Raw genomic sequence first — 23,277 nt, 5'->3', positions numbered from 1 at the left:
AACTCTAGTATAAAAATACTGTCGCAACAAAAGCTTGAACACTGATACATTTTATTTACTTGGAAGTTAGTTCTAGTGAATTCAAAAGTCTTATTCTCAGGAATGAAAATATAGATTTATAATATCTAGTCAGGTCAGTGGTGGGATTCAAATATTTTTACTACTGGTTCTGTGGGCATGGCTTGGTGGGTGTGGCAGGGGAAGGATACTGTAAAATCTCCAGTCAGAGGTGGTATTTGCCAGTTCTCCAAACTACTCAAAATTTCCGCTACCGGTTCTCCAGAACTGATCAGAACCTGCTGAATACCACCTCTGACTCAGGTCTATTTTTTTAATTACACATGTTTAAAAAATAAGTACTGATAGAGAGATTTTTTCTGGGGTTATTACAGTGCAGCAATATACAGCATACAAAATCTAATAGAATATAAAAACTTTCAGGACTTCATGATTACAGAATAAGAGCATCACAAATAAATGTATGGCTACATGTCAGGGGTGGGATTCAAATTTTTTAACAACCGGTTCTGTGGATGTGGCTTAGTTGGTGGGCGTGGCTTGATGGTCATGTTATTGGCTGGGCATGGCCAACTCAATATCACTCACATTGAGGCATGCATCTCCTTGCCTGGCCTCTCATGACTGTGGGGATGCTGCAATAGTCATAAGTGTGAAAAATGGTCATAAGTCACTTTTTTCAGTGTCATTGTAACTTTGAATGGTCACTCCACACAAGCAAAGTACCAGCAAAGGAGGGGAAAAAAATTCCAGAGAAGTTCCTGAGACAGGAAGTCTAGTCCTGCCAAGAATGTAATAAGGGTTAACGGAGAGGCAGTTTCTGTAAGCAATACCAGAATGTTTCCTTCCTGCCTTCCTTACAGGATTAGGCCAGTAATTTCTTCTAATAATTGGTTCTCCAAACTGCTTAGAATGTTAACAACCAGTTCTAGCGAATAGGTGTGAACTGGTAGAATCCCACCCCTGCTTCATGTTACTAATCTTTAATCTTTTGCAAAAAATAGAGGTCTGCACCTTTCATAAGACATGCTTACTGCAAAACAGATTTTTAAAGCAAGTTTGCCTTAATTAATTTTATTTAACATTATAATTGTTTCCAGGAAGAGAAATTTCAAGGTGAACTTGGAAACATCATGTAGGATTTCTGTTGGTTGTCCTTCTTGTTCTTTGTTTACGATCATCTGTTGGTTGTCCTTCTTGTTTTTTGTTTACGATCACCTGGTTTCTGATGAAATTAATGTTGCTTTATGGATCTACTGCCATTCCACTGAAATTGTGGAAATAAGCATGGTTTTATAATCAGAAGAGGATATGTCCTTGAAGTATAAAAATAATAAAATGAGCATCTGCAGTAATATATATGTGCAGCCAATCACTTACCAAATCTTCAGAATTACAAGAATAACAAGAACAACAAAGGAAAGAGCAACAGCATCTCTGATGGATCTCAGCATATTATGCCTGGCTTAGTAAATGTCACTAATCTGTTCCTTCTATTATTTGCAATTCTTTGGATGACCATTTTGGACTACCAGGACCTAGGTATCACATTCCTTGCTGCATCTTTGATTTCTTTGAAATAGTAATAGTAACATTTAAACAGTGTCATTAAAGTTTTGATGATCCAAAAATAGGAAAGAGATCTTGGAGTAAATGTACCTAATTAAATGAAGGTGTTGACACAGTATGCATTCACTGTAAAAAATGGCAAATAGTATGTTAAAAATACTAGGAAGTGCTACTGAAAATAGAGACAATTCTCTCATACGTGGTCAGGCTTAGTTTTTGGGGAGGAAAATAAGGGTGAAAAAAATCAGCCTCTGCCTACCAGCATCCATCGGTATTCATCTGGTTAGTGTCCTGTCAGTGTGTGAGAGAGTTGAGGGCTTTTTGGAAAGTTAAACATAATTTGCTGTGTAAGCAAGAAGGAGATAGCAAGGAGCCTGGGTGTGGCTTAGCTCAACTGTTCTGTACTAAAGCTGCTTGTCCTATGAAACTAAAATTGAAACTGTTTGTGTTTTGCATTTGGAACAGATTTCTTTTCAGGTGGGGAGTGGGAGAAGAACTCCTTAGCATCAGAGCATGTTAATAATAATATATGAAATATTAATGTTCTGATGGTAATTTCAAAAAATCATTTTTTAGTGAGCACCTAGAAGCCAAGAGGAACATACGTGCCAAATTTCAAATTTGTACGCTTTACAGTTCTGGAGATTTTGTGATGATGCGTATTTTGCTCTTACATATATAAATAAACTGATTGCATCTGGAAGTGTGTGTGCAGTTCTGGTTGTTACATCTCAAAAAGGATATACTGTAGATAGAAAAGGTTCAGAGCAGTATAATTAAGATGATGAAGGGGCTGCAATAGCTTCCCTATGGGGAAAGATTGAAGAAAGGAGCTTTTTAGTCTAGAAAGATGGAAGGTAAATGAAAAAGAGGACAACCGGCTGCAAGTGGATAGACTTAGTTATATCAGTGTTTAATGCCTGCTGGAAGATCTGAAAGACCAGGTTAGAAACAGATCACCATGGAGAACAATCTATGTGGTCACTAAGAATGAAAAACAACTTGATGGCACATCATCATTTATTTATTTTTTTAAGAAAAGAAGTGCATGAAAGAAGAAATGACTGAGGCTTACAAAAGTATGCACAGTGTTGGTAAAAGTAGGATAAGTTAGTTTTCTCTTCAAAAGAACTAGAACCAGAGATCACCCAATGAATCGTGGACGATTTATCACAAATAAAAGGAAGTATTATTGTTTTTAGACAACACACAATTCAACTTTGGAATTCACTTCCATGAGATGCAATTCTGGCTACAGCTTCATTGGCTCAAAAGTGGATTGGACTAATTCAGGGAAGTCCTGAGGATCGATGCCTATTGGCTTTGATGGCAGCAAGACTACTTCGAAGGCTATCTGCTAGTAGAATGGTAGGTTCTTTGCACATTTGGTTGGTCATCGTGACAACTGCTGGACTAGGTCTAGATATTTATTTGTTTGTTTGTTTGTTTGTTTGTTTAGTCAAGCAATTATAAGATTACAGGTATAAGTATAGACATAGTTATGAGTACATGAAATGGATACATATGAGAAAAATAAAAAGAAACAATAGGACAGGGACAGTAGGCACATTGATGTGCTTATGCACGACCCCTACAGACCTCTTAGGAAAGGGGTGAGGTCACTGGTAGACAGTCTAAGGTTAACGTTTTTGGGGTTTGAAGAAGAAACCACAGAGTCGGGTAGAGTATTCTAGACATTGACCACTCTGTTGCTGAAGTTGTTTTTCCTGCAATCAAGTTTGATACGGTTAACCTTGAGATATTAGAGAAACAGGGTAATAAAGATTTCTGTATGCATATAATTGAGAAATAGATTAAATAAAATATTTATCATACACTGGGCACGATCATAAGAGAGATTGCCCCAAAATTATACATTTTACAAATATGTGTATTTATATCTTAGTTGGATATATTATTGTTTTGAAAGAACAGCCACTGTACGTGCAGTTCTGGCAAGCAGTCTCTTCTAAGACTTCTTTACTACTAAATCCAACAGAACTAGACAGGAATTCATTCTGTGTCAGCTGCCCCTAGAGGAAATGTGCCAAGTTGATGGAATGAAAGATATTTCCGGGTGAGACAACTATGGCCTTGAAATAATGAGGGTTCAAGTAACAAACAGAAAATGAAAACCCAAATAACAAAATGGCATACTAGTCAAGATGTGTGTGTGAGAGAGAGAGAGACAGAGAGACAGAGAGAGACACAGAGAGAGACAGAGAGACAAAGACAGAGACAGAGACATAGAGAGAAAGGGACAGACAGAGATAGACAGACAGACAAACAGACCATGGGCAATCTGAACTTAACTCTGTTGGGGAAAGAAGACTTTTAATCAAGCTGAGTTATTTATAACTCAGTGAATATTAATACTGCAGGGTTTCTAAGGTCTGGAGTGAAAGAGGGGGAAAATATGCTTCATGAAAAACTGATTATTTTTAAATTCCAGTCACTGCAATTTCAAATGTTCAAATGCCTGGTAATGCCTTTTCTTTGGATTGTTTCCCCCTAACCAAATCCACATTTTTGTTTCTTATCAGGTTCTGAAACTAAAGAAAAATAAATATATTCCTCTTTCAGTACTAGCTGTACAAGGAGTCCTCAATTTGAAACTATTTGTTTAGTGAACATTTGAAATTACAATGGCACTGGAAAAAATGACTTATGACTGGTTTTCACACTTATGACTGTGGCAGCAGCCCCATGATCACATGATCAAAATGCAGGTGCTTGGCAACTAGCATGTATTTATGACAGTTGCACTGTCCTGGGTCAGAGGTGGTATTCAGCAGGTTCTGACCAGTTCTGGAGAACCGGTAGCGGAAATTTTGAGTATTTCAGAGAACCAGCAATTACCACCTCTGACCGGAGATTTTACAGTATCTTTCCCCTGCCACAGAACTGGTAGAAAAAAAATTGAATCCCACCACTGGGTTCATAGGATTACTATTTCTAATTTTCCCAGTTCGTTTTTGACAAGCAAAGTCAATGGGGGAAGCCAGAGTTGCTTAACAACCACATGATTCATTTACCAACTGCAGTAATTTGCGTAACAATGGTGGAAAAAATATGGTCAAATGGGTCTCAACTCACTTAACAACTGCCCTTACTTAGCAACGGAAATTTTAGTCTCATTTGTGATCCAAAATCTTCTCAACTTGATAGTCGCCTTGATTTTTGCCATATTCAAATCCAAACCTCTGGCAAAGTTTCCAATAAATAAAGTTGACAACTTACTCATGAAGTTGCTTACAATCAAAGTGCCTACACATTCAAACTGTAGAAATGGTGGTAGACTTTAGGAGAAACTACCACCACCTCTTACAATACCAGACAACACAGTATCAACAGTAGAGACCTTCAAATTTCTAGGTTCTATTATATTTCAAGACCTAAAATGGACACCTAACATCAAAAACATCATCAAAAAAGCACAACAAAGAATGTTCTTTCTGCGCCAACTCAGAAAGCTCAAACTGCCCAAGGAGCTGCTGATACAGTTCTACAGAGGAATTATTGAGTCTGTCATATGCACCTCTATAACTGTCTAGTTTGGTTCTGCAACCCAACAAGACCCAGACAGACCAATTAGGATTGCAGAAAAAACAATTACTAACAACCTGCTTTCCACTGAGGACCTGCATACTGCACAAGTCAAAAAGAGGGCTGTGAAAATATTTACAGACCCTTCACATCCTGGACATAAATGGTTTCAACTCCTACCCTCAAAACGACACTATAGAGCATTGCACATCAGAACAACTAGACACAAGAACAGTTTTTTCTCAAATGCCATTACTCTGCTAAACAAATAATTCCAACACTGTCCAACTATTTATTAAGTCTGTGTTACTATTACTATCAATCCTCTCATGATTCCTATCACCCTTCCCCTCCTACTTGTGACTGTATGACTGTAACTTTGTTGCTTGTATCCTTATGATTTATACTGACTGTTTCCTAGTATGATTTGATTGCTTATTTGTACCCTATGACTATATTAAGTGTTGTACTTTATGATTCTTGATGAATGTATCTTTTCTTTTTATGTACACTGAGAGCATATGCACCAAGACAAATTCCTTGTGTGTCTAATCACACTTGGCCAATAAAGAATAAATAATTCATTCATTGTGAAATTTTGCTGCAACACTGATCAAATGGTCAGTTATTTCATCCTTTTCACGACAAAATCATTACAGAAGGTTGCACAGTCCCCCAAATGTTTAGACTAGATTTGGCATTTTTTAGCCACTTATCAAGTCCTTTCCAAAAATCTGGGATAGGCAGATGTTAGATTTATTTTTATTATTATCAAACTATAGCATCTCCTTTAATATATATATGAACTAAGAAGAATTATATAATGTATATTATCCATTATTACAAGATACAAATGGGCAAATGTTATAATAACACATCTGCTTACTATGAAATTGATGGATCATTATTGTAACTAGATCATTGTTACTTACTAATTATTTAATTCATTTAACTTGACTTCTGTAAATTTAGGATAATATAGTACACACACTAATAACATAATTGCAATAAATTAAACCCACAATATTTTTATTATGAAATTGTTAAGATAGAATAAAAATGATTCACTATATTTTAGGCCAAACTTTACAGCCAAGACAATGCAGTTGTACATAACAGCAACTATTTTTAATCATACTTTGAATTATAAATAGCCAAGCAACACTGTTCTAAATCTTGCTAAAACACAAGTATTATTTTTCAATGATATTAATCACAGAAGAATGAATCTTTAGATCAAAAGCTTAAAATCCATAGAAACTTGAAAACCTACCCAGAATTTCAAAAAAGGATGCTATGGCAACCCTTCAAATATACTTAATCACACAAATTATTAAGATCATGATAACGTCAACCAGTTACCAGGGAAACTTGATATATTGGCTGTTAAACCAAAAAGAAAGGGAGGTTGGAACTTGTCTTTAACAAGATAGTTTAATGTACTAATTCCTTAAACACCTTGTAATATAGTAATTATTTCAATGTCAAGTATTGTTGACAAAAATTATAGCATGCAAAGGAACAAAGAGCTAAAGGGAAATTCACAGATATGAAATACGATTCCCTTTAAAAAGCTACAGTACAAAACAGCATCTGCAAAGGTTACACTTTAAAAACTAAGGTTCACAGATCTGTTTCCAGAATCTATGCTTTGTTAATTAATTCCCACTACCTTAAATATCCTACCTTAATTGTTTTGAAAGGAGAATTTTCATTCATCTATTTAGCAGAAAATTAATAACCCCCCTTCTTCTTCTTCTTGGCCAAAGCAGTTAATTTGAGTTAGCAATTCAGGAAACATGCCAATGTAAAATCCAGGCAAATCACAGTTGGATCCATTTTCAATTGACAGGCAATTGCTTTTGGTTTGTAAGAAAAACAAATTTAAAATATAATCTTTAAAAATATCAGTGAGCACAACATTATTCCTGAAATTAAACCTAGCTGTTTCTTTGCACAGCCATTTCTGAGCTACTATAACACTAGAATGTTTTCGCTGTCATAAAGATCTCTGACTCACCAGCCACTTGCCACTTGAAATTAGTTGGGTTATTTTAGTCACTGACATGCATTCCAGGAGAATGTTAGCAGTGCACCAAGATGGCAAAAAGGAATCTAATATAAATCGGTCACTTGGTTACAGTACAAAGCCAATAATAAAGTTTCAAATTTGGATTTATTTCTGGAGAAAGCATTTGTGTCTTGATATGTTTGCAAATTTATGCATTCTGGCTTAGTAAGAAGCTCAGCTGAACTGTGAGGAACATAGTTCTAAGTAAACATTTATAGGATTTATATGACAAATCGAAACACTGAAAAGCAAGTGTCTCATGCAATCTTTGGGATTTGTGAGCAAACATGATCTGGATTTTAAAGTAAAGCTGGAGAAGTTTTGAAAGCTCTGACATAATTTTTGTTTTTTCAGAGCACCAAGACCAATGGCTGGAAACATTTGCTTCCCTTTTGCAGTGATTCACAATACCAGAAAAATACTAAACTCACACTGGGAGCTGCTAGCTTTTTCAGTACTATTTAATAGTACTATTTAAGAGTACCCCCAAAACTTTAACCTTTAACTGTCTACTATCGACCTCATCCCTTTCCTAAGAGATCTGTAGGGGGCGTCCATAAGTGCACCAACGTCCCTGTCCTATTGTTTCTTTTTTTTCTAATTCGTATCCATTTCATGTATTCATAACTTTGTTTATACTTATACCTGTTATCTTATAATCGCTTGACAAAATAAAATAAATAAAAATTAAAAAATTGTGGTGAACTGAACTGAAAATAAAATGCTGATATATTTTTCAGCTCAGATGTTTTTGCTGCTTCATTCTAGGAGAAATGCCAAACTACCCTGCAGATATTTTATATCAACAAAGCAAAATTCATTGCAATACATCCTTATTTCCTTGAAGGAAGGAGAACCAACGATTTGGAGATGGGGTGGTGGTGGAATGAAAACTATTAATTCTAGTATTTTGAACTGACTTAATCAAAATTCTTATAGTGTTGTTTATTTTTTGGAAAGAAAGGTTCATGAAAAACAGACTACTGTAGAAGTTTCATCTATTGCTTTCAAGACCAATATTATGCATTCTGAGCTAAGATAAGCTATCACTCTCACATCTCAGCTGACATTTTAGTGGTATAATATAATTGATTAAGTAGAACCAACGTTTTGAACTAAACCCTTTTCTTCATATCTTTCAGAAAACCACAAAGTAGATTCAGTAAGCCTGCTGCAATAAAGTATCACACTGAATTTTCATTCCCCCACCCGCTTCTGAGAGATTAAACAGTCAGACAGATTAGCTTTTACTCCTAAGGATTTAATCAAGTGGTGTTTGTTTGTTTTTAAGTGTGCATTAATAGTGGTGAGACTGGCTCAGCTAGTTCCTCACCCTCACAATCCATCTTTGTAAGGGTGATGGGTACATTCCTTTCATACCTAAGCAATGGGGTTACATCACTCTGAATGAGCTATATAAAAACAGCTGTTACATTCCACATTTGTGGACCTTTATCTTATTATTCAGCTGTGCCTTCCAGACAAGTAGGAGTGCAATGAAATAGAAACTACTGGGACAGGAAGGGTAGGATCACACCAGGCCTGCAAGTGAAGAGTTAAGCTGATATGTGAGGAGAGTACCTAGCAACTAAAGAATCAGACCAGCTACATGACTACTACTAGCCTGTTTGATAACTAGGATTGTGTCTGCCAGGAAGCTGCTGCATACTGTTCATTTGCCTTTGTACAAAATGAAGAAGCTTGGTTTGCTTAATGCAAGTATGTACTTCATCAAGGATAATTATGACTTCCCTCTGATGGAGAAGAATCATATCATCTCTGCACAGGCCTATTACTTAGATTTCTTTTCTGGTATAACCATGGAATTAAAATTCATTGAGAGTCCAACCTTTTCCCAAGGAATTAAACTGAAGCCAGTTTCTTATCACCAAGAAGACCATATGGGACTAACCAGATTAGCAGTGGAGGCCCCACAACACCTTCTCTAATTATAAAGATACTCCAAAATTTCAGAACAAGAACATCATGGATACATGGTTCCTGTATGGCAGTAGGGAGCAGCTTGCTACGCTGAGCTGTAGACTCATATACTGGAAGAAGTGATTCTATATAGATGAAAATTTATTGTTCAGCAAATATTTTAGGCTGGCTTTACATTTATAAGCAGCTTCAGGCTTATGAAACTGAAGTACTGAAAGTTAATTATAAGTAACATCATTGGTGACATACGTTTTTATTTGCAAGTGAAAAATGTTTACTGATTATTATTTTTCTAAATGTACTTTATATTCCTAGTTACCAGCTTGGCCCTTGTAGATTAATTTAAATTTCATAGATTTTATAACTTGAAAATGATAAATTAAAGTAAGATTAAAAGTATTTAACCAACACAACATCTATGCATTACACCACTGCTTTTCAATGACTACTATCAGGAACATAATTAGCAATATGTGTATTTGACATCTATTTCATTTCTTTCTGGTTTCATTTACTGTTTCTCCCTGTCCCCAGTCACAGACTTATAATAACCCATCTGTTCTAATAAACTGATCCACAGAAACTTACATCAGAATTCTCAACTTTTAGACTGCAACTACGGAGGAGTCACAATCAAATCTAAGAATGGTTACAAATTGGGGTCAGTTATGAGAACCTCATCCTGTTCTACCCAGACACCACATCCAAGCAGATCAAGCAAGGCCAAATTCTTATTTGCTCCAGCTTTGCACAAATTCCTATCCTTCTCACCTGGTTGAATACACAGGAATTAGAAAGTTGTATTGTTGTTCTTCAAGAAGTAGCCAAGTGGTTGGAGTAAGCAGAATATTTCATGAAAAATGGAAAAAAATGGCTTACTTGCATTTTTCATCTTGGCACAGTGAAACGTTATGCAGAACAATACTGCAGTAGATACTGAATTAATTAAAGAACAATTATTTGTATACTATTTTCAACTCATAAAATATTTCTATGGTCTTTTAGAGTTGCCAACTCTAGAAAGGGAGGGGGAAATAGTGTGGCAGCTTGCAAACCGAAACTGCATTCCATAAATGTTTTCAAAGATAATAACTAGATGACTGAAGTTTCTGCTGTGAAAAATTTTAACTGGAGAGCATGATAGATGACTCTTGGCTATGGATGTGTCCCATTGGAGAATACGAATTATGATACACCCAGGGAGTGGGGAAAACCAGGGTCAAGGGTGACAATGAATGATGTGTCTCAGAGTCGGTTATACCCAGGCAATATCGGATCTTTTAATTCCCAATAAATCTTTTTGAAGTTTTGGAGGTTTGGCTTGAGACTCATGATTTAAATGGGGTTAAGTGCCAGAATCCTGACAACGATTTCTCCTAGTGATTCTTTAATGGGTACTTGCTGGTGCATGTGATAAAATGTTTCTGTGGTGACATGTAGCCCAGATTCCCAGGAGAAAGGGGCTGCATTCCAGAGGGCCAAGAGATGGTAAAGTTTAGAAGATTTGTTTGGGTGAAAGAGGGTTAATATAGAACCTCCCTAGAAGTTCTCAGAATATCTCTTTAATGATTAGTTACTTTAATTTGGCAAGATATTCTGAGAACAATAAAGGAAACTGCATAGAAGTAACTCAGTGTGTCTTTCTTGGTTTTTGGAGCCTTCACCTGTAGGAGGCACTAGCACTGCGCTGCCAGACAAGACACTTCTTTTGGAGGGGAAGAGAAGGCAAATAGAGTCCCAGACTGCTGATTGGGAAGCAGTGGAGAAATAGAAACATGCATGGAAATATTTGAAAGAAAAAACAGTGGTGGATCCTATCACTGGTAGAAGAAGGAAGAAAATCTGTAAGAAGCTATATTAAGGAAGTAGAGCTGATGGGATGGGCTATTCTGCAAAGTCTCTGCTTCTTCTTTACTCCCTATCTTTCTAGGATATATGATCCCAGAAGCGTCAACTTGCAAGAAATATATTGTTGACTTGCACAGAGTGTAAAACACACCAAAATCTCAGAGGTAGTCTCTGAGAATTGGGAAAAAAATAATAAGTGGTTCAGTAGTCCCTTTTATCAAATTAATAAGATTAAGTTGGAGCATGTCACTTCCACAAGGCAAAGCAACACTATTAGACATACTGACTGGGTATTATCTGATAAAGCATGATTTTAGACAAGTATGGTATAAAAATCAATTTGATTTTCATTTTTTTTTTAAAAAAAGGAGGGAAAACAATTATAATGAATCCATGTTTTCTGTCAAAAAAGCAAATAGCATGTGCTGACAATAAAGATGAAGCCATCCACATTTAATTTAGTTAAAAAAACCTCAGTGCATAGCTTGGGTTGCTATTCTGCTAGAATACATTTTAAAAATTGTTTGTGGGGTGGACAGATTCTATTCTATTCTATTCTGTTCTGTTCTGTTCTGTTCTAGTTCTATTCTATTCTATTCTATTCTATTCTATTCTATTCTATTCTATTCTATTCATCGTATTCTATTGTACTCTACTCTACCCCTCTCTAGTCTACTCTCACTGGGGATATTGTACAATGCAAATGTATCATACATACCTAAAATTAAAGTATGGCATTTAGAAAAAGCTTACAGGAAATTCTTGATTTTATTCTAGAGACACTAGATGGTGCTGTGATACAATTGCAGTGGAATTGTCAGTCTTTTGCACAACCATAGATAATCTCTTGTGAGTGAAACAGACTTTTTCTTCCTACAGTTTTCAGAGAAAGTGCATGATCATATGCTTTATTTGCAAAGAAACAGAATGCTTAAAACAGGTTATTTATTCTGAATTAAGTTGTTTTGATTGAAACCCCTGAACAGATTATATGATTTGAAATTTTCCTTCATACTAGGACCCAAATAACATTAACATACAAATGCAACTCTTGGATTAAAAATACTTTTATTAATAATAATAGCAATTTAATTAATATTCTTCGGATGTGTAGAACACTCCATAATGAGTTAAAAAATTGGGGGGTCACTTCTCAATGATTAAATCTATTTTTCAGGACAGAGGAACAGAAACCTCCAGTGACATTGGTTAAGCATCTTTAATATATCTTTAATATATCTACATTCTTAAATGTTTCGTTTTCATTTTCCTTTGCTTCCCTTGCTGTAGTTTATATTATACTTTATATAAAATAAAATATTAAAAGTATATGTAAAGGCTAATTCTCTTCCAGGTTGAATATGGATGTTTTTTGTAGTCAGTGGCTGTGTTCTCTTCCTTGTTTCCTGCAAAAAAGGGTTCAGTACTGTATTAATATAATATTTATTCAGAAAAGCTTATATCTTGCAATGATACCTCTAAAACCATCCATCAGCGATATCTGCCTGTCCCAAGTCCTTAAGAAGGACTCGATAGGTGGATAAAAATGCTAAATCCAATCTAAATATCTGACTAGCTAGGTGTGAAACTATAATCAGAATCAGACTAGAGCTGGAAGGAACCTTAGATGTCGTCTAGTCCACCCACTGCTTGGACTAGAATAATAGTTATTCTTTTTGAATCCTGAGCTTGTCTTCTGGGATTTTAGCTATACCTGCCAGCTTAGTGTCATTTGCAAACTTGATGTTCCCCTTCTATTCCCTCATTTAAGTTATTTATGAAGATATGGAAGAGTACTGGGCCTAAGACAGAACCGTGTGGTACCCCACTGCTTATTTCCCTCCATGTAGATGTAGTACCATTAAGGACTGCTAGCTGAGTATGGTTTGTCAGCCAGTTACAAATCCATCTGGTGGTGATGCTGTCTATACCACGTTTTTCTAGTTTACCAAGAAGTAGGTTGTGGTCTACTTTGTCAAATGCCTTGTTGAAGTCTAAATATACTATGTCCACAGCATTTCATTGGTCCGTTAATTTAGTCACTTTGTCAAATAATGAAATAAGATTGGTTTGGCATGATCTGTTTTTAACAAACCCAACCTGGCTACTAGTTATAATTTTATTTGTTTCTAGATGTTCACACAGATCTCAGATCACACAGATCTCACAAAAACACAGATGTGTTTTTTGATCATTTTTCCAGTATCATCCCAGGTATTGATGTTAGGCTTATTTCCTATGTCTGTTTTTTGTCTCTCCATTTTTTTTGAAGATGGGAAACATATCATCTCTTACCAGTCCTCTGGTAGTTCCCTGGTGCTGCATGTAATCCATCAGGTCCTGGTGATTTATATTCATCAAGGTCAGACAGGTCTTCTCTTACCTCTTGCTTATTTAAATTTGTATTTCTAGTCTTTCTTTTAAGGATACGTTTTTGGAAGTTTGGGCTATAGTTTCTTTTTGTGCAAAAACTGGTGCAAAAAAAGAGTTAAGCAGCTCTGCTTCCTTTCTTCCTCTTAAATCATTAAGAATTTAAAAATTCCTAAAGAATTAAAATGAGTAAACTTTTTTTCCAAATGTTTAGTTGAAAAAAGAAACTGAAAAAATTGAAAAAAGAAATATATAAAAAATAGTTTTATTTAAAAATTGAAAAAGACTTAATTGAAAAAAGAATTAAAAATTAAAAATGATATTTAAGAGTTTAAAAAGATTAAAATTTAAACAAAGAATGGAAAAATTGAAAAAAGAAATTTAAAAAATTGAAAAGGAATTTTTCTTTAAAAAAGAAAAATAATTTAATAAAAAAATCCAGAGATTTTAAAAATTTAAGAATTTACAAGATTTTGGCCTTTGATTTTGGCACTTGATTTTTGTTGGAAGTCTCAGGCTATTTTCTAGGAAATATTACACAGTTGCTGAAATGATTAACTGGAACATCTATAAAAACTATCATGTGCCAATAATGAAAAGTTAGTGGAAACTTGGGTGGAAAAAATAGTTGAAATGAGCAAGTTAAAAAATTTTAGATTATGTAACACTGCAGAGTTAACCATTATTGATGAGAAAGACAAAAAAGTCTGAATAGTGAACTTGGCAGTCCCTAGGGACAGCAAAATAGAAAAGAAAAAACTGGAGAAAAGTATCACAAAATACAAAGACCTGCAAATAAAAGTAAAGCAACTGTGGTGACAGAAAGCAAAGATAGCATCAATAGGTGCCTTGGGCACTATCCCAAAACACTTGGAGTGTAACTTGATCACCACTGACATTGACAAAGTCACCATCAGCAAATTGCAGCTTTATTAGAAATAGTTTACATCCTTGAATGCTGTCAAACAACAACATCTACCTATCTCCATTCTTTAGGAAGGATTCCATGGGTGAATAAAAATACAAAGTCCAGTCTAAACATCTAACTGACTATGTGAACCCTCTCTTTCTTCTTCACTCAAGGCATAACAAGGCCAATATCAGCTAAAGAATTGGCATCTGGCATAAAGAACTGGCAACGAACGGTTGCAGGAACTGGGCTTGGCTAGTCTAGTAAAGAGAAGGACCAGGGGAGACATGATAGCGGTCTTCCAATATTTGAGGGGCTGCCACAGAGAGGAAGGGTCGACCTATTTTCTAAAGTGCCTGTAGGCCAGACAAGGAATAATGGATGGAAACTGAACAAGGAAATAAGGAGAAACTTTCTGACAGTGAGAACAATCAACCAATGGAACAGCTTGCCCTCGGAAATTGTGGGAGCACCATCACTTGAGACTTTCAAGAAGAGATTGGATTGCCATTTGTCAGAAATGGTGTAGGGTTTCCCACTTGGGCGGGGGGTTGGACTAGATGACCTACAAGGTCCCTTCCAACTCTGATTATCTGTTAAATCTGTTAAATCTGTTATTTCACATTATTGTGAACAGATAGCAATAATGTTAGTTTTACATGCGGCCATTTCAGAAATGCGAGAAATATGTTTAAAGGACTGAAATATAGCCAGTCACATAGCTAGTTGTTTCATTTTTAGTCTCCTTTTTTTGGTTTTAATGCTAAAAAAATTGGCATTTTTTCTAAGAGGAAAGAATACATAAAACAACCATTTTTAAGAGATCTCTCTAGTGCTGATGGCTAACATCAGCTCAGGTTTCAGCCATTTCTCAATTTTTACTAACTTAATATTCACTTGACCCTTAAAAGGCAATAGACTAGAAGAATATTTGTGGGATTTTCTCTCATATATGTCAAGTTTAACTGGCTTTATTCATCTACGGGCATGTGTTTAAAGACATGATGATTTCAAATTAGATAAAGAATAAACTGCACTACAAAATATGCTTTCTATTTCTCTATCAATGTTTCTCAACCTTGACAAATTTAAAGTATGTTGATTTCAGCTCTCCATGCTGGCTGGGGAATTCCAGGAGTTGAAGTCCACACATCATAAAATCCCCAAGGTTAAGAAACACTGTATATTCATCTGAGAGGCTTGAAGTGGATATGTACTCTCCCCGATCTACCACCCTAATAAAAATGAGTCGAGATAATATGGAAAGCAAGCAGTTTTTAACCTAACAGTTCTCACTGGTTGATAGAAATTGGGAAGGGAAAGTGCCACAGCTAACAGTAAACTGTAAGTTCTCTTCTCCATGCAGGTGTAAATGTTTAAAGTTTGCTAAAAACCACAAAAATAGCTTTTGAATAGTGAAATTATCTTTCTCCCAAGTAGCTGAATGTCTTGGACTAGCATTACCATAAATTAAGATCTTGTAATACCATTCAGATGTTGTATTGTGATAAAGTGGTTCTCTTAGGAGGTGACCAGCAATTTATTGTAACAAAATGTCTATGCCATTTTAAAAGCATGAACTGTCCTTCCCAGAGGTGGTATTCACCAGGTTCTGACCAGTTCTGGAGAACCGGTAGCGGAAATTTTGAGTAGTTCAAAGAACCGGTAAATACCATCTCTGACTGGAGATTTTACAGTATTCTTCCCCTGCCACGGCCACCAAGCCATGCCCACAGAACCGGTAGTAAAAAAAATTAAATCCCACCACTGGTCCTTCCCCATTTCCTCCTCCCCACATGCTATAGAAATATTTTTCCTGACAGAAAAAAACACTGGAAAGAGAGTCTTCACCCTGAACTATTTGCTTAATTATTATAGCTTCCTTCTGGTAAGGATAGGCAAACCATGTATGTTATATCAGTTTCTGGATCTGCATTTCAAACCTTTATTGATGCATTCATGCATCTCTGGAAATGATTATCTGGTCTCTCTGGTAATCTGAAAACATTAGCCTTTAATTGTATAGTCAACTAACAAAAAATTTCATCATGTTCTAGAATTTGCATGAGAGAATAAGACCACATTTAGAATACTGAATCCAGTTATGGTCACCCCATAACTGGAAAGAGTTCGAAGAAGAGCAATAAAAATGAAAAGCAGGATCAGGGATGACATGATAGCAGTCTGAAAATACTTAAAGGGGTGTCACAAGGAAAAGGGGGACAACTTATTTACCAAAGCACCTGTAGGCAGGATATGAAACAATGGATGGAAACTAACGAAGGAGAGAACTAAGGGGAAAATTCCTAACAGTGCAAACAATTAATCAATGGAACAAACTGCCTTTGGAAACAGTGGGTGCCCCAACACTGGAAGCTTTTAAGAAGAGACTGAACAGCGATCCATCAGAAATAGTATAGGTCTCCTGCAAAAGTAGGGGATTGGACTAGATGACCTCCAAGGTCCCTTCCAACTCTATTACTGTTAGTGTATGTTTATAAATATAGACTAAACACAAAAGTTTGATTTAAAAGGTGCATGTTCACAATAATTTGACATCAGATTAATGTTACTCTTGTTTGAACCAAAGAATCAGAACAGAAGTGGGTTACCTTCTAAATATATCACCAAAACAATGTACTGATTGTATACTGTAAAAGAAGAAGACTCCAAATACGTGATGCTAACAAATTTGTTTCTCCTCACACACTATCATTTGTAATCTCTCCCCTCCACTATATGCATCCTTAAAAAGGATTATCTGTCCACAGATATTTCCTTAGTTATCCCTGCTTTAATCCCTGCTTTAATCTTTAAACTACTGGTTAAGATTTGCCAACTATTTTATAAATTAGTCTGTGGGAGAAGAAAAATTTATCATATGCTTACGCACATACAGTGGCTTTAAGAAGCCTCACGTACTAACTAGGACAGCATGCAGCTTTAGGCTATATAGCAAAGGGTAAGGAAGATATAAAGAATATCCAACAAATAGGTTACAAATGCAACAGAGTGGTCAATTTCTGGAATACTCTACCTGACTCTGTGATTTCTTCCCCAAAGCCCAAAAACTTTAACCTTAGACTGTCTACTATTGACTTCACCCCTTTCCTAAGAGGTCTGTAGGGGGCGTGCATAAGTGCACCAACGTGCCTACCATCCCTGTCCTATTGTTTCTTTTATTTTTCTTATATGTATCTATGTATTCATCACTATGTTTTTACTTATATCTATTATCTTGTAAGCAATTGACAAACCAAATAAAATAAATAAATAAAAATAAATCGCATAGGGAAATGAGGGTGTGAGAAGTGTTGACAAAAATAATATCTATAACTATGCATAAGCAAAAGGAAGGAAATGCTATACTGGTACTTACAGTTTCATAATGCATTTAAAAATCCAATTTGCAAAGATTTTCCAAAAGGAAAGTTACTAATCCAAATGTACAATCATATGCTCTCATTTATTTTCTTGTTACCACCTATACACATCACCTTTTATCAAAGACATCCACATTTCAAAGAACTTTTCCAGGTTTTTACAGATACCAACTTTGTTTGTCTACTTCAACTCAAGCTCAGCATATCATTGAGAGTCTTAGTAAAGAGTCAGTTCAGATATATGTTGTTTTTCTGGTAGAAACATATTTTAAGGCATTTCTACTGATGTACCAAAGTTTTAGCATTAATCCCAAAGAGCACATAGTGAGTTAGTCTAATGCAGCTTCCTTGCTTTCCTGCAGTGCATCTGCTTTGTCATACAACTCGCTATGAAGCAGCTTCTGAGAGGAAAAATACCCTCTGATCTTTGCCAGTGTTTCTTCTCAGCTCTCTCAGAGGTTTCAAACATAGCTACAGACTTACGGTATTTAAGACTAATAGCAGATGTGTTCCAATGTAATAAGGCAATGTTTCTGCTTCTTCTCTTCTAGAATTATTATTATTACAAGGATGTCTAACATTGGTTAATTGTACACAAACCAAATCAGCCTCAATGATCTCTAATTTTTCAAGTTTTGTTATGATGTGATTTAAAAAGAACCCTTATTGAAATAAAATTCAGGTCAATTAGCTCTAGTTTAATTTTTATGCCATTCTCCTATTTCCTATTTTACGTTTTTAAAAATTTTCTTGGTTTTATAGATAAAAGTTAATGTGTATTTTCACTGCACACTTCTCAGAGTCTCTTGGTAAGCCGATGGTTCAATTTATAATCTTAAACAAACAAATAAAATAGATGTGAAAGTTCCAGAGGGTACCACTCTCCTGGGCTAGACAACTGAATTCCAACTTCTTCTGGGCTTAAATATCGACATTTTTAGAAGTGCTGGTGATGGAGCAATCAGGAGCAAAAACAAAACAAAATAAAACATAGGCCTCTTCTGAATATGACTGCACATTCTGGCTTTAGATTCGAAAAGATTTCTAACTACATTCAGTTGAATGCCTGAAGTCTTCTTCCAATGGATCTGATGGGGCCATATTCTGTCTGGTCTCCCTTTTACTATTGGACTATATGGAGGAAAACGTGGTCCTCAAAGTAGCATGGAGCAATAGGATGGTAAATAAAACTGAAAGCCAGGGCAGAGTAGTCTATCGAGAGTGAGACTAAATCTCCCTGACTACCACTGCTCCTTTATCTCCTCCTATTCTGTGAAAAACATTTCCAATTGCCATTATAGTATAAAGACAAAAAATTATGATAAGAATCAAAAGAAGCAATTTTTCATGAGAGTACTCCAGGCTGAGAAAGAATCAGTCCTCTCTACTAATACTGAAGCTCTGATCTGGAGGAAGAGGAGGAGGAAGAGATGACAGTACAATGATCATAAGAAAGACCTTTTTTTGTCCTCAGACTCTAAGCAAGGGTCTTCAAACTTGGCAAATTTAATACTTGTGGACTTCAACTCCCAGAATTCCTGAGCTAACATGACTGGTGAAGGAATTCTGGGAGTTGAAGTCCGCAAGTCTTAAAGCTGTCAAGTTTGAAGGCCCCTGCTCTAAGGAAAGAAAGTGAAATAAATGACATGATTGTTTTAGACAACTTTGAATATTAATATTTATAAGTGGAAAATGGTGGTACTCATTCCATTTATGCCAAAAGCTTTGAAATAATTTTGTGTCACAGAGCCTTATACCATTTCTCATAGCTGTATGTATGCTCTAGTAAAGATTGCAACTTTAATTAGTTAAACTATAGATTGAAATCCTACATCATTATTTTCAGCAAGAATTTGCTTTCTGCTTGAGTTTATGACTTTATAGAGCTGATATGGTACTGTTTTTATTATAATTACAATATTTTAAGTTTTCAATAGAACTTAAGAGTATTTTCAAAATAGGTTCAGAATTTTAAGATGCCACGCGTCTTCAATCAATCAATGTTTCTACAACATTCAAAGACCAGTATAAAACCCTCCTTATGTTAGTCCTTGCCATCTGACACCTATTTCACACCATTTCCCAAAGATGCCTGGCTAGACTAGCTTTGTTGTAAAGCCATGAAATCTGGGGTGAAAGAAAATTCACAAAACTTCCAGATTTGAATAGATTTGCATACACTTTGGAAATTATATGACAAGGCTTAATCAAAGAATGAGCCCAATTCTAAATTTATGATAATCTTTTATATCCCAAAGGTGATTTTTCAAGAATCAACTGAACTTTCTGGTCCAGTTGACTCTTGAAAAAGTACCTTTGGGACAACCATGACTTGAATGACTGCAAATCTCCATAGATATTAATCTTTTATTTATTTATTAGTTTATCTATAACCTTCTTTTGCTCCACAAATTCAAAGTGGTCTGTGCTTTCTTCTCTGATTTTTCCAATGTCAACCTCATGATTAAGATTTGGATGAGAGCTGGTGATGGACTCAAAATCATTCACTGAATTTCCATGGCTGAGGATGGATTTGAATCTGGGTCACTTATATCACACTGCCTCAAGTGTCACATGAAAAATTAATTAGAAATGCAATGTCACTTTTCTTGAAAAGAATCACTTAACTTTGGTAGTGTGTTTGATTGCAGCTCAATGCCTTGGTAGATCAGCAGTTATGATTTCACTCTTGTTTTTCAAGATGATATTAAGGCAGACGTTTAGTGCATGAAAACGTCAAATTGAGGAATGTTGCATACTATTATTTATTATATTATTTATTTAAATGGCATACTATTCTGGTAATCTTGGATGTACCACATCTTGTCTGACTATAAAAGTATGCCTTGGCTTTCTAGATCAAAGATCGATTACTTATCTTAATAATAATATGATAATATGAATAATAATATAATATGAATAATATATCTTAATAATATGAAGCAATTATAGCAATAACGCTTATATACCACTTTCACAGTGCTTTTACAGCCCTTACTAAATGATTTAGAGTCAGCATATTGCCCCCAACAATCTGGGTCCTCATTTTATCCACCTTGGAAGGATGGAAGGCTGAGTCAACCTTATCACAGCAATTACTTACTGCACAATAAGTAATCTGAACTACACTATAGAACAAGAGCTTTGCATGAAGATCTGCTGCTTGAGTAAGCTGGGGTGGGGGGGAAATCTCACATTCAACATTATACACATTGATAAGCAAATTCCCCTTTCAGTAAATTAGTAGTCTTTTCTACTGTGATGGCGTTTGGGGAAAAACAGTTTTTCCCGAACACCATTATTCTGCTAAACAAATAATTCCCTCAACACTGTCCAACTATTTACAAAGTCTGCATTACTACTACTATTACTATTAATCTTCTCATTACTCCTTATCACCCATCCCCTCCCACTTGTGACTGTATGACTGTAACTTGTCGCTTGTATCCTTACAATTTATATTGACTGTTTCCTAGTATGATTTGATTGTTTATTGTATCCTATGACTATTAAGTGTTGTACCTTATGACTCTTGACTCTTTATGAATGTAACTTTTCTTTTATGTACACTGAGAGCATATGCACCAAGACAAATTCCTTGTGTGTCCAATCACACTTGGCTAATAAAGAATTCTATTCTATTCTATTCTATTCTAGTCCATGAAAGGTAAAAGAGCTGTAACAAAATTGAAATATTCTTTTCACTACTGCCTAACAGAGGATAGCATGGGAAGGATATGTATTTTTTTTATTTATTTATCAAATTTATTGAACACCCATCTTACCACAGGGTAACTATGGATAGCTGATGTAGATATCAGATGCCCTGATATTCAAACTCTATGTATCTAATCCTATGTGGGCCTATTAGAAACAATAATTAATAGGTTCAGAAAAGTATAAGGATTCCAGCTTTGATCTACTTATCTAACTATGAAGTAATTTACATGTGTGTGACGGTACACAAAAGTAGTTAATGTTTCTCATGAAATTCAACAGGGCTGAACAAAAGAAATAGGAGTGGCAATGGAAAACTGCCCAGGAAAAACCTTTGTTACACCACAAATATTGCAGTGATATAGACTTACAGTGATACCACAATATATTTAGCATATTGTTTAATTCAGTTTTGCACCTAAAAAGCAAATAAACTTTTGAAGCGAGATACAGTGATAAAAACAGATATTCCATCCATCAAAGATATAGAAGAATCTAACTCTTTACAAAAACTGAGCAATTATATTCCATAACATTGCACCATAACTTGTATTCAACTGTGACCATCTACCAAAGGAAAACATGCTGTAGCATATTCCCATTTCTCTTTTCCATTTCCTTGTTTCCCAAATCTGCTACAGCGATTTGGTAAGGCTTCTAAAATAAATATGGGTGTTATGGATCAAGAACAAGAAGCTTTACTTCTAGAATATATCCCACTTACACAATGTTGGGTATCTCTGGAACCTTCATCCTAGAGACAAACATTCTCATGCTCTGTTCGTATAACACAGTATTTCCAGAATGCAATAATCTCCTAGGTATTGTACTAAATGAAAACACATGAAAGAGCAGAGGAAGATTGTCTTTATCTCTGGCAATTTTTTAAAATTCAGCCAACATTTGGTAAATAAGGACCATAGAGGAATTTCTGGTAAATATAGTTATTCTAATTATCCACAGAATAACAGAACTGGAAGAGACCTTGGAACTCGTCTAATCTAGCTCCTCTGCTCAAGCAGGAAACCCTATACCAGTGGTGGCTAACGTTTTTGGGCTCCTGTGCCAAAATTGTACACGCACTTGCACGCTCACGCTCGTGTACCAGCGCCCAGAAGGTAATGCACGTTCCCCCACGGCCTCTATATATGCACGCACAATTCCCACTTACCCACCCACTGCCCCCTTACCTGCACTGCGCCTCACAGCTGATTTTTGGTTTGAGGCCTTTTTTGACCTCCGAAAGGCTTGAGGAAGGCTTCTGCAGGCTTTGCAGGCTGAAAACTAGCCCCATTTCGTCACTTCCAGTATTTTTGGAAAAACAGGAAGTGACAAAATGGGGCTGGTTTACGGCCTGCAAACCTGCAGAAGTTTTTTGGAGATCGAAAAAGGCCTCAAACCTGATGAAAATCAGCTGTAAGGTGAAGCTCGCATGCAGGCACAAATGGCTCTGCATGCCACCTGTGGCATGCGTGCCATAGGTTCACCATCACGGCCCTATACCATTTCAGACAAATGGTTGTCCAATATCTCCTTAAAAACCTCTAGTGATGGAGTGCCCACAACTTATAGAGACAAGCCATTTCATAATTAATTGTTTTCACTGTCAGGAAATTTCTCCTTTGTTCTAGGTTGATAAGTTTCCAGACTTATTCTTCAGTGAAGGTTTTTCTATCTCTTCTACTATTTTCACAAGAAAAGTGGCTCATTAGTAACCACATCAGAAGTAATGAAGTGTTTCCTTTTATAAATAGCAATTAGACTATGTGGTAATATATAGGGGAGAATTATTAAAATGTGATATGGCATAATAAGGTTGCTTTTCAGAAAACCAACTCTAAATATAAAATTTTTGGTGAGGATGTTTATCCTTTTTCATTTCTTAAATTTTCACAGAACAATTT

The 23,277-nt window shown here is 35.7% G+C and overlaps 1 protein-coding gene across 4 annotated transcripts in view; it reads right to left on the bottom strand.

Annotated features, from left to right (window-relative positions):
• Positions 1–23,277, bottom strand: part of AKAP6 (A-kinase anchoring protein 6) — a 262,821-nt gene that overhangs the window by 191,901 nt on the left and 47,643 nt on the right. Inside the window, exon 1 of one of the 4 annotated variants that reach the window (XM_087921880.1) lies at positions 6,820–7,147. The exons of the other annotated variants lie outside the window; for them this stretch is intronic. Within the exon in view, the coding sequence (XP_087778006.1) occupies positions 6,820–6,852 (33 nt within the window). The 5' untranslated portion in view covers positions 6,853–7,147. Of the gene's footprint in view, positions 1–6,819; positions 7,148–23,277 lie in introns of those variants that run through there. 4 annotated transcript variants of the gene reach the window in all.

This window comes from Pseudonaja textilis, chromosome 1, assembly GCF_049901715.1.
Source record: "Pseudonaja textilis isolate UNSWEBS1 chromosome 1, rPseTex1.2, whole genome shotgun sequence".
Taxonomy (NCBI): domain Eukaryota; kingdom Metazoa; phylum Chordata; class Lepidosauria; order Squamata; family Elapidae; genus Pseudonaja; species Pseudonaja textilis.
This window is presented reverse-complemented; position numbering and strand designations above follow the sequence as displayed.